Below are 12,181 nucleotides of genomic sequence, written 5' to 3' on the forward strand. Positions count from 1 at the left end.
ATAAACCATTTCACAACTACTGTTCTGTACCATCTATCATTGTTCCATGCTCCCCTTTCTATGTATCCCCCTGAAAACAGTTCCTTCTGCTTACTGGCAGCTTCTGGACAATAGCATCTTTTAGTGTGAAAAACTGCAAAGCTACTTTTGGTCAAAAATTTCCACTGGTGAATTATGAAAAAGCTTAGATGAAGTGTGCTGGTGTCATCTATAAGATAGAGACCTTAATCTTTACTTACCTCCTACAGGTGAATGTGGACATATATCTGTATTTTCATATTTTGCTTATTTATTTTACAGATTGGCAGAAATAGACCCAGACAGGTAAGTGAAGTGATGTATACTTCAATGGAAGGGCGTGAATAAGAACATAAGAACTGCCATGCTGGGTCAGACCAAAGTCTAGCTCAGTATCCTGTCTTCCAGCAGTGGCCAATGCCAGGTGCCCCAGAGGGAATGAACAGAACAGGTTATCATCAAGTGATCCATCCTCTGTTGCCCATTCCCAGCTTCTGGCAAACAGACACTAGGGACACCATCCTGCCCATCTGGGACCTATCCTTCATGAACTTACTATTTCTTTTTTGAGCCCTGTTATAATCTTGGCCTTCACAACAACCTCTGGCAAAGAGTTCCACAGGTTGACTCTGCTTGTGTGAAGAAATACTTCCTCATTTGTTTTAAACCTGCTGCCTATTCATTTCATTTGGTGTCCCCTAGTTCTTGTGTTATGAGGAGTAAATAACACTTTATTTATTTTCTTCACACCAGTCACGATGTTATAGACCGCTATCATATCACCTCTTAGTTGTCTCTTTTCCAAGCTGAAAAGTCCCAGTCTTATTAATCTCTCCTCATACTGAAGCTGTTCCATACCCCTAATAATTTTTGTTGCCCTTTTCTGAACCATTTCCAATTCCAATATTATGTATCAGATAGGTCAGTGTCAAAATCCAAATCAACAGCTGTGTGATCTTGGGCAAGCTGTTTAACTTCTCTGAGCCTCAGATTCTTTATCTGTGAAATGGTGGCAATCCTGTTCAGCTGTTTTTGAGACACAACTAAAAGGTGTGTGTAAAGAAGAATCAGTGGACTCCATTCTTGAGGCCAGTCACTGGGAGACGTAGGAACAGAATTTCCTGTTCCCAATCCTGTGCTTGATTTATTAGCCTTTGGGCTTTGTCATCCAACACAGCCGCATTTTTGAATATTCCAAAAATTTGCTGTAGTGCTCCTTGTAGAAAACTTGCAAGGTGTGGTTGTAGGAAGAAGCTAGGAGAGACTCTAAAACTGGCCTTTCTAAAGGTTTTGAGCAGAATTCTTCTCTTCAGTCTGTTTGGCAGATCTAGACGTCGTTGTTTTGCTCTTCCCTACCAACGTGAAACAGTCACCGAGACCAGTGCACGTTTACTGTATGGAAAGCAGGCTACAGCATCAATCCGCCATAGAGATCACAGGAGTGAATTCTGGCCTTTATCTGGAACATTGTCTCATATGGTATTGCCATTAACAATGCTCACTACACCCTACATTTAACTAGCTTTCTTTCATGTTCTGCCAAAAAAGACTAAATTTTAAAGGAAGGAGACTTGAGCTCATCCATTGATAGCCAACTGCCGTGCTTTCATTTGGGAAGAGAGGGGGTGGCCTCTGAGGTCATGGAATCATAGAATATCAGGGTTGGAAGGGACCTCAGGAGGTCATCTAGTCCAACCCCCTGCTCAAAGCAAATCATAAATCATTCAGGGCTTTAGATGTCAAAAGGAGCACCTCAGAGTCAACCCAGAAGTTAACTGGCATCCAAGAGAGGCTGCAGAGCAGCTGCATAACGAGCTCTCTGCATGTTGCACCACATAATCAGTGTGTAGAAGTGTTTTGCCCTTGTACCAGCTTCTGGCTAAGTTCTTATATGGCCCTAGTTGCCATAGTATCTCAGCATCTCTGTAGTGTCTGAACTTCTCAAGATGTTCAATCACATTACTAGTCTTGTCTGGGGAGGACAAAAGTGTGGTTCAGTATGCCAAGGTCCACACTGGAGAGAAAAAGTGGCATTCTTCTTGCTACGTTGAGGGGAGAAATGTGTTTTTGCCCACAGCTGCTTCCTGATTATCCTGGAGCAGCCAAGGGTCTAAAAGGCTCTCTTCCAAGTTGCAGACACATGAAGCAAGCTATGGGCTCCATCCCTCAGTGGAAAAGTGCTGATATAATAATCTATTGTGTTTGCATGACTTTGTGCCAGCTAGTGCACATGTTCTGTTTTTATATTGTATGGTGCTAAATATTCTGGTAGAAAATTAAAACTAAGTAATGAATGAACCCAGTCCTAACTGGCTGACAGAGAAGTCATTCAAGGCTCCTGGATACCATCCCAGACTGCTGGCATTCCCTTTGCATGGAATATGCAGAGATCAATGGAATTAACAAGTCTTTTTAAACAATGCTCCTAAAAATACGTCTGTTCATATCATCTAGCAGCACTGAAGGGTGAAAGAGTGTTTTTCCCCTGGCAAATCAGAGAGGGCTTCTTTACACTGATGAAGTGAGCTGTAGCTCACGAAAGCTCATGCTCAAATAAATTGGTTAGTCTCTAAGGTGCCACAAGTACTCCTTTTCTTTTTGCGAATACAGACTAACACGGCTGTTCCTCTGAAACCTTCTTTACACTGTTATGACTCTGGCTTTCAACTTCAGTGTCTGGAGGGAGAACCCGTAATGGAAATGGCCAGCACAATATAGTGCTATTGGCGAGTGTGTGACTGGAAGGTTAGCCCACAAGGTATTTAACTGGTTTTTAGTTTCTGTTTAAAGCTTTATGAAGAGTGTGTGTGTGTGGTCACCAGCTGTGTTTCTGCCTTGCTACTGTTCCAGTGCTAATTACATCAAGGCATGTTTTAGATCCATAGGGACTGCTCCTAGCCTGGCAGTGAATTCTAAGGCTTTGACCAAAACGTAATTAAAAAAAAAAGTCTCTCTCTAAGTAAAACTTGTCTCTCTTTAGTTTTTCCTCTGTTGCAGCCTTGTCATAGCTCAGATTTTAAAAACCTTCCTTTGAAAATCTTTCTAGCTTGTGGAATGTATGGTCTGTCACAGGGATACCCCCATACATACACTTTGGGTGTTCGCATGTGAAGTTGAACAGTTAGGGGTACGTTTACACTATAGCAGCACAGCTAGACTGCTGCAGCCACACCGCTGTAGCGTAGACGCTTCCTGTATAGACAAGAGGGTTTTTCCACCAGTGTAGGTCCATCCACCTCAACTAGAAGTGATGGCTAGTTCAATGGAAGGATTCTTCCAAAAGTGTCACTTTTTAACAAGCAGCTTCTATAAGATGTATTTCACTCAGATTCATCATGAGTGACCTCTAATAATCGTTTGTCATTTGTTCCCACTTTACACTTTGAGTAACAGAGATCACAAAAGTGAACCTGATGACATCAGGTCGAGCACAACATAACTTTCCTTACACACCTCCGCAAGGAGCCTCAGTTTTAGCCTGCAGCCACTTAGCTATTGCAACCTTGAGGTTTAATCTGATTGAGATGCACCGCATTGTTGGATGATGGGATGTGGACAAACATGCACTCTATTGACAAGAACAAGCCTTCCAAACTTATTTCCCTTTAAACCTTTTGGGTAAGATGTCTAGTTCTATAGTTGGCACACAGAATCTAACCAATGAGAATCTGTAGGGCTGCATTTATAGTAATAGTGTATATTCTTGTTGCTATTGCAAAGAACAGGCTGTATGTAGCAAGCACCTCAGAGAACCCAATGGGTTGCGGGAGTAGCGTACTTACTTAGAGCTAGGTCTTCAAATTCTGGAAGACTGGCAGAGGCACACAGCTGATAGAAGATATGATAGTTTCGTTCATCTTCTGCCTACAGAACAAAAACATGGAGTTACTTTAGAGCCAATGACTTAAGGACAGTCAACAGTCTTCATTTTTCTGCCACTCACAGCAGCGTCTTCCATACCCCAAGGTTCCTCCCAACCATTGCAACTTCACATTACTACATAGTCAGCATGGCTTCCTAAAGGCAACCCAAGGGTCAGTTTTAAGCAATACAAGCTTCTTTCCTTTCAGGGGCATCTTGCCTTCATCATAGCATTCTTAGGGACAGATTTACTGAGGCATTTAGGTGTCCAAAGATGCAGGTAGGTGCCTAAATCAGGTTCTTTTGCAACTCCTTCTAAGCACCTCTCTGCATTTTTGCGCACCTAAATAACCTTGTAAATGTGGCCCTTAGTCCCTACTAGCTCAACTTACAGAGCAGGCAATCAGGAACCACTACTCTTTCATGTAAAACAACATAAACATATTACCTGTGTGAATGTAAAACAGTTACATTGAATGTGGTAGTGTATATAATTAACACTGAAAAACCAAACAATTTTACTTTCACCTTACTATTAAACCAACACTTTTCGATTTAGAGAGAAAGTGTTTGAAAAGATTTAGTCAGCTCTTCTTAACTCACTGGGCAGCCATCTTTACTTTGGATCACACCCACAGTACAGGAGCACTGCTACCCTGCTTACGATTATGCCTCTTTACCACAGCTACTGTCACAGAACCTGCCAATTATTTGAATTTCTAGGTAAAGATCTATTGTTATGCGGGGGCGGGGGGGAGGGAAGCTGCTGTAAGGATATTGACTAATCTGCAGTTCATGAAGTCAAGTATCAAAGCCTCTCAGAAAAGCTGTGTGTCCAGGGTAGTTACAGCACACATCAAAAGCCTGGAAACTTTAAGGCTGAGCCAAGACTCCACTCTTTTGCAGAAACCTTGATGTTTAAGAATGAAGAGAGCTTGAACTTAGTGCAGGTTTTGTTAACTACAGGTAAAAATATTGATGCTTGGGGATGCTTCAAGATCACAGGTGATATTTAAATGCAAAACATTATTATTATTTGTGAATTGTGCTTTGAGCCTGTCATAAATATAAAGGGAAGGGTAACAACCTTTCTGTATACAATGCTATAGAATCCCTCCTGGCCAGAGGCAAAATCCTTTCACTTGTAAAGGGTTAAGAAGCTAAGGTAACCCCGCTGGCACTTGACTCAAAATGGCCAATGAGGGGACAAGATTCTCTCAAATCTGGATGCGGGGGGGGGGGGGGGGGGGACACGACACACAAAGGGTTTGGTCTGTCTGTGTGATGCTTTTGCCAGGAACAGATCAGGAATGTAAGCCTTACAACTCCTGTAAAGTTAGTAAGTAATCTAGATAGAAAATGCATTAGATTTTCTTTCGTTTAATGGCTTGTAAAATAAGCTGTGCTTGAGGGAATGTATATTCCTGTTTTTGTGTCTTTTTGTAACTTAAGGCTTTGCCTACAGGGATTCTCTAGGTTTTGAATCTGATTACCCTGTAAGGTATTTACCATGATTTTACAGAGGTGATTCTTTTACCTTTTCTTTAATTAAAATTCTTCTTTTAAGAACCTGATTGATATTTCACTGTTCTTAAGATCCAAGGGTTTGGGTCTGTGTTCACCTGTACCAATTGGTGAGGATACTTATCAAGCCCTCCTCAGGAAAGGGGGTGTAGGGCTTGGGGGAAGCCATCTCCAAGTGGTCTCTTTCCCTGTTCTTTGTTTAAAATGCTTGGTGGTGGCAGTATACTATTCAAGGACAAGGCAAAGTTTGTACCTTGGGGAAGTTTTTAACCTAAACTGGTAAGAATAAGCTTAGAGGGTCTTTCATGCAGGTCCCCACATCTGTACCCTAGAGATCAGAGTGGGGAAGGAACCTTGATAGACCCATGAAAACTTGCTTGGCAATTTACAAATGATAGAAGAAGCAAATTCCCTGCCGTAGGCTCCAATTCAACAAAGCACAGAAGCACATACTTAAGTGCTTTGCTGAACCAGATCCAGTCAACTAGCTAAGATACAGAAAGCATAGACTGAACCTAATGATGCACATATTTATATATAAAACAAATGTGTATCTCACATGATCCTGACTACGTCACCACAGACATACATTCACACAGTCTATGGCCTGATTTGGAAAAATACTTAAGCACGCGCCCAAATTTAAGCTGATGAGTAGTTCCATTAAAAAGACTGCTCACATATAGGAAGTTAGGGATGAGTGTGTGTGTGTTTCTACACATACACCCACTGTTTTTGAGAGGTCTTACCGAATAAATCATTTATATAGCGGGATTTGAATTTGAAAAGTGAGGTTGCAGGTAAGGAAAGAAGGAGTTATTAAAATACTATGAAGTGAATTGTTTGAAGAAAATTGTTCCCCAAACTATTTTTTTAAAAATGAACAAAATCTTACCAATAAGTAACTTTTAATTCAGTACCCACCTTTCATTAAAACTCTGATGAGAAACGGGGGACAAGACTGCTCTTTTTGGTGTGCTAATCATAACATTTGCAGATTAGCAAGGTTCTACTATACACCCAACACAAGTCTTGTGACTTTCCGAGGAGCTTTTTTTTTTTTTTTTTTTAACCTTAACTTAGAGTTCTATGGCTTGTACTTTTTAAAATAACTACAAAATTCTAATACATTTATTTCCTAGATTAATATATTTAGGGCCATAATTCTACTTTACCTTTTTTTAGCAACATCTAACAAGAGCCTTAATGCATTGTATTTATCCTGTGATCTCTGTTTCTGCGTTCCAATTCATTTCATTTATTTGATTTATTTGATTTTAAAAAATAATACAAAGAATGATAAATGAGCTCTAGGTACCCTAACAGCTATTACATTTACAATCCAAGTACAAAACAATCATGGTGTTTCACAAGCATATCTACAGTGCAGCTGGGCAACGAGTAAGGCAAGAACGCAACCCCATGCTCTGGGTTTCCCTAAACTTCGGACTGTTAGAATCTGGAACTGGATGACAGAGGATGGATCACTCAATAATTGCCTTGTTCTATTCATTCCCTCTGAAGCATCTGACACCAGCCACTGCCAGAAGACAGGATACTGGGCTAGGTGGACCAGTGATCTGAGCCAGTATGGCCTCTCTCATGTTCTTAATGTTTCAAAAAGCTTTTTTAAAACAGAGCAGTGATACAAAGCTCTGACAACCAAAACCACCATCATATGTCCTCACCCTCTAACCCAGAACAACTGCCAAAATTTGTTAGACTACTCTCCAAAAGCAGGGTCTGCCAAAAGTTTGACTTATAAAAGGGAAGGTTTTAATGTTTCTATATCTACCTTTATGGAAAAAAATACTAGTTCACTAAAAAAAAAAAATTAAGGAGTCCAAAGGAAAATGTTGCATAACTCACCTGGAATACAACTCTTGATTTTTCCAACAGATACGTCCTCATGTTGGCACCAATGATATGGTATCTTTTATCAAAGCCAATCTGAATGTATTTCCCAAAGCGACTACTGTTGTCGTTCCTGGTTGTTTTAGCATTTCCAATTGCCTGTAAGCAACAGAATACAACATTAAGAACAAGGACCCCATTTGTAAGTTTGCATATTATCTCAGGAAGACACATTTTACTCTCCAGAGCCCAGAAATAAATAAACCTATCACATAATTAGTCAAGTGAGAATTGGAGAGAGAGTTCCCAAATGGAGGTAGACAAAGAATTCAAAGTGCAGTAAATTGAGGAAGACAGGAGCTAGATGATCTCTGACATGGCCAAGTTTACTGTGTCAACATTCAGTTTTAGTTTCAAGGAATTTTATTGTGGAAGAGTATTGGAAACTGAACAAACAATGTTATAACATTCTCAAGAATTAGAGAGAGTATGTCACTCACATTCCATGGCCACAACAGTCCTCTGACTTGCCTTTTAAAATCTCCTTAGCCTTCGTGCACCTACATCTAAGGGCATGTCTATACTGGAGCAGTTTGTGTAATTTCCAGCATGGGCAGACATCCCACACTACGTCTAACTGAGCTAGTGCACCAAAAATAGACCTGTAGCTGCTGTGGTGTGAGTGGCAGGACATGCAAGCTGGCCCAAATATAGTCATATCTGAGACCCTAGGTACATATTTGGGTGGCTAGCCCTGCACACTGCTTTCACCGCCATAGCTACACTTCTATTTTCAGTGTGCTAGCTTGACTGCAGCTAGCATGGGTATGTCTATCTGAGCTGGAAATTACACCTCCAGTTCAAGTGTAGATGTACGCTTAGTCTAGTGGTTTTACATGACCACTTCAGTATTCTCAAGGAACTTAAGCTAGGATTTTGAGAGTAGCCTAAGAGAGTTAAGTACCTAACTACCATTGATTTTCACGGATCAAAGAGTCAGCATTAGGAATGCAGGAAGAGAGGCTATTTCAAATAAAGCACAAACCTGGTTAGCTAAAGACTCAGAGGATAAAGGAAGCTTTTAGATAAATGGGGCGTCCGGAGAAAGGGGAGCTACCCACCTGCAAGAAGGCTGCCCAGTACATCCCCATCCTTAGTAGGAAGTGAAAAAAAGGTCAAACTACTTTTCATATCAGCCACACTGGGAGATCCTGGGTTATGTACAATTCCCAGGATACACACATAACCAGAACTGTGCTTAACCAGTGTATTACTGTTAAAGGTTATATATAAATGCCTGCCAACAGGGCTTTATGGTTAAAAGTCGCTATGGAATAATTATAGTAATATATTTTCCTGCTTAATTTAAAGAATGAAATGTCTCTCTGGCAATAGCATTTCTAATTTCATTCTGAATGATGCACATTATGGTGGATCTGAAACAAATAGGAAAAACAGAGATCAGCAGCAGAGATTTGCAGGGTAGAAAAGCTAAACTTGCAATTTTCTTCTGTTGATTTCAGGGGGAGGCTCATAGGTTCCCATCCCACTTCTGGGGCCAGATTACAATCCCAGATGCATGTCAAAGACCACTACGTATCATGTAAAACTACCCTGCTGTGACTGGCCAATATCTGTAGTCGGGCTGTTGATTAACTGCAGTTAACTTATGCGATTAACTCAAAAAAACGAATCGCAGTTTTAATCACACCATTAAACAATAGAATACCAATTGAAATGTATTAAATATTTTTGATGTTTTTCTACTTTTTCAAATATATTGATTTCAATTACAATACAGAATACAAAGCGTACAGTGCTCACTTTATATTATCATTTTTGATTAGAAGTATTTGCACTGTAAAAATGACAAACAAAAGATAGTACGAGATGAATTGAAAAATACAAGTACTGTAGTGCAATCTCTATCGTGAACGTGCAATTTACAAATGTAGGAATTTTTTTACATAACTGCACTCAAAAACAAAACAATACAAAAACTTTAGCACCTAAAAGTCCACTCAGTCCTACTTCTTGTTCAGCCAATCACTAAGACAAACAAATTTGTTTACATTTGCAGGAGATAATGCTGCCCACTTCTTATTTACAATGTCACCTGAAAGTGAGAACAGGCATTCGCATGACACTTTTGTAGCAGGCATTGCAAGGTATTTGTGTGCCAGATATGCTAAACATTCATATGCCCCTTCATGCTTCAGCCACCATTCCAGAGGACATGCTTCCATGCTGATGACACTCATTAAAAAAATAATGCGTTAATTAAATTTGTGACTGAACTCCTTGGGGGAGAATTGTAAGTCTCCTGCTCTGTTTTACCTGCATTCTGCCATATATTTCACGTTATAGCAGTCTCGGATGATGACCCAGCACATGTTCATTTTAAGAATACTTTCACAGCAGATTTCACAAAACGCAAAAAAGGTACCAATGTGAAATTTCTAAACATAGCTACAGCACTTGACCCAAGTTTTCAGAATCTGGAGTGCCTTCCAAAATCTGAGGGGGATGAAGTAGGGAGCATGCTTTCAGAAGTCTTAAAAGAGCAACACTCCAGTGCGGAAACTACAGAACCTGAACCACCAAACAAGAAAATCAACCTTCTGCAGGTGGCATCTGACTTAGATGATGGAAATGAACACATGCATCAGTATGCTCTGCTTCGGATCATTACCTAGCAGAACCCATTAGTATGGACACATGTCCCCTAGAATGGTTGTTGAAGCATGAAGGAACAGATGAATCTTTGGTGCACCTAGCAGGTAAATATCTTGCAGTACCGGCTACAACTGTGCCATGTGAATGCCTGTTCTCACTTTCAGGTGATATTGTAAATAAGAAGCGGACAGCATTATCTCCCATAAAGAAACTTGTTTGAGTAATTGGCTGAATGAGAAGTAGGACTGAGTAGTCTTGTAGGTTCTAAAGTTTTACATTGTTTTGTTTTTGAGTGCAATTATTTTTTGTAGATAATTCTACATTTGTAAATTCAACTTTCATGATAAAGAGACTGCACTACAGTATTTGTATTAGGTGAATTGAAAAATACTATTTCTTTTGTTTTTTACAATGTAAATATTCGTAATAAAAATAAACATAGTGAGTACTGTACACTCTCTATTCTGTGTTATAATTGAAGTCAATGTTTGAAAATATAGAACATCCACAAATATTTAAATAAATGGTACTCTATTACTGTTTAACAGTGCGATTAATCACGATTGTTTTTAAATCGCTTGACAGCCATAATTTGCAGTCAGAATCTAGCTCACAGATCAGAGTGAGCATTTATAACATCTGACAGAAGGAAATTCAGACTGCACAAGCACAAGAGTGAATTGTGTTTACAAGTCAGATAAGAAGCCTGAAGCATCTCCTAGAGAAAGATACACTAAAAAAAGCTTTATTTGTCCGTGCATACCAGAAAACTCAACGAATCAATGTGCTGAACGCATCATGACTGTCAATTCACCTGCACATTTGAACCACTGGGAACAGTATTTGGGACATTCAGCTCCAAAACAGCAGGTGACCACTATCAGCTATATTAATACTAAGGCTTCTATGCTTATATCCCTCTTTGGTTCAGCCACTGGGGGTCAACCGGTTTATATATATTTGAGCAGGTCTGATATTCCATGCAATAGGGTGTATGTGGCATCATCCAGATTTCCACACCAATTAAGAGTTTGTCTTTATGCATAAGGAATCCAACAGTCTGGTGTAAATCTCCGAGTGCACACATTTTGCCAACATCATGGCTGTCAGACAGATCTTGCAGGAAAGAATTCAAGGGCAGCACTTAATGTTCACATTAGTTTGCTATAACTGCAATACCTTTCCCCCCATACTTCAGTTAATGTTAGCGGTACTATCATATCACACAAAGGTTACAGGGGAAAAACACAATACTACTTAGTACATCTTTAAAGCACTCTACAATCAATAACCCAGATCAACACATCTGTCAGATGGACAAATATTATTAACCTTATTTTACAGGAGAGGAAATAGAGGCATTGAGAAAATAAGTGAACACATTGCAACACATTGAGTCAGTCAGTATCAATGACAAGGTTGGAAGCTGGGATTCCTACTTCTTGCTCCTGTACTCAAACCACAGGTCTCCTCCCCCTACAGTAAAAATAGCACATTTTTTATTAAGTTTGGCCACTCGCTCATGTGCTCAACTTCACTTTGACTTAAAAAGGACTAAGCGGATGAAGAATAAGGCCTCTATCAAATTTAGTGCTTCTTTTCTTGGGAAGCTGTTTGCTGAGACTGAAAACTTCTATTGAAGATTGCATCATTTGAGCTAATAGGAATGAGAGAGCCTAGCATTCTGAAAGTCCTTGTGAAAATCATCAGATGATATGAAATTTATGCAATGATTTCTATCTGCTCATATTTCACATTACAGGAATACCTTAACATTGAACCTTTGTGACTGGAGAAACTGCTGTTTTGATGCCCAAAGAAAGGTGGTACATATGTTCTACAGTCCGAGCGAGCCTGGTGGGCTAGCAGCAGCCCCAGCACCCAACGATACACAGGATCTGTGCTGGACGCTCGCTTCATCACAAAGTCAAGGAAATTAGAAATTCAGAAGATTCACCACACTGGACATGTATTCCATTGGGGGCCAGTACACACACACTCCTCAAACTTCTGCATTATCCCTAGCAACTGGCCATTCTGGTGCGACGCCACCTTGGCAGGACATGGATGCTGCAGACCACAAGCTTTTTGCACCAAGACCAGAGGAGCGGGGTTGCTGGGGGTGTTTTTCCATGATAAACAACCTGGGGCAGCTTCTAAAGGAACTTCACAACAACACCTGACTGTATAGGAAGCATTAGGGCTGGGGTGCTACTACTGTACCTTAGGGTTCCCGAGTGATCAGAGT

At 40.2% G+C, this 12,181-nt stretch overlaps 1 protein-coding gene across 2 annotated transcripts in view; it reads right to left on the reverse strand.

Moving 5' to 3' along the window:
* The window catches only part of MYO5B (myosin VB), a 367,788-nt gene that overhangs the window by 166,443 nt on the left and 189,164 nt on the right, over positions 1–12,181 (reverse strand). For both annotated transcript variants that reach the window (XM_048851019.2, XM_048851021.2), the window contains exons 6-7: positions 7,273–7,416; positions 3,801–3,882 (exon numbers count right to left, since the gene is read on the reverse strand). In XM_048851019.2, the coding sequence (XP_048706976.2) occupies positions 3,801–3,882; positions 7,273–7,416 (226 nt within the window). The remainder of the gene's footprint in view (positions 1–3,800; positions 3,883–7,272; positions 7,417–12,181) is intronic.

The sequence above is a fragment of the Caretta caretta genome, chromosome 5 (assembly GCF_965140235.1).
Source record: "Caretta caretta isolate rCarCar2 chromosome 5, rCarCar1.hap1, whole genome shotgun sequence".
NCBI classification, from domain to species: Eukaryota; Metazoa; Chordata; order Testudines; family Cheloniidae; genus Caretta; species Caretta caretta.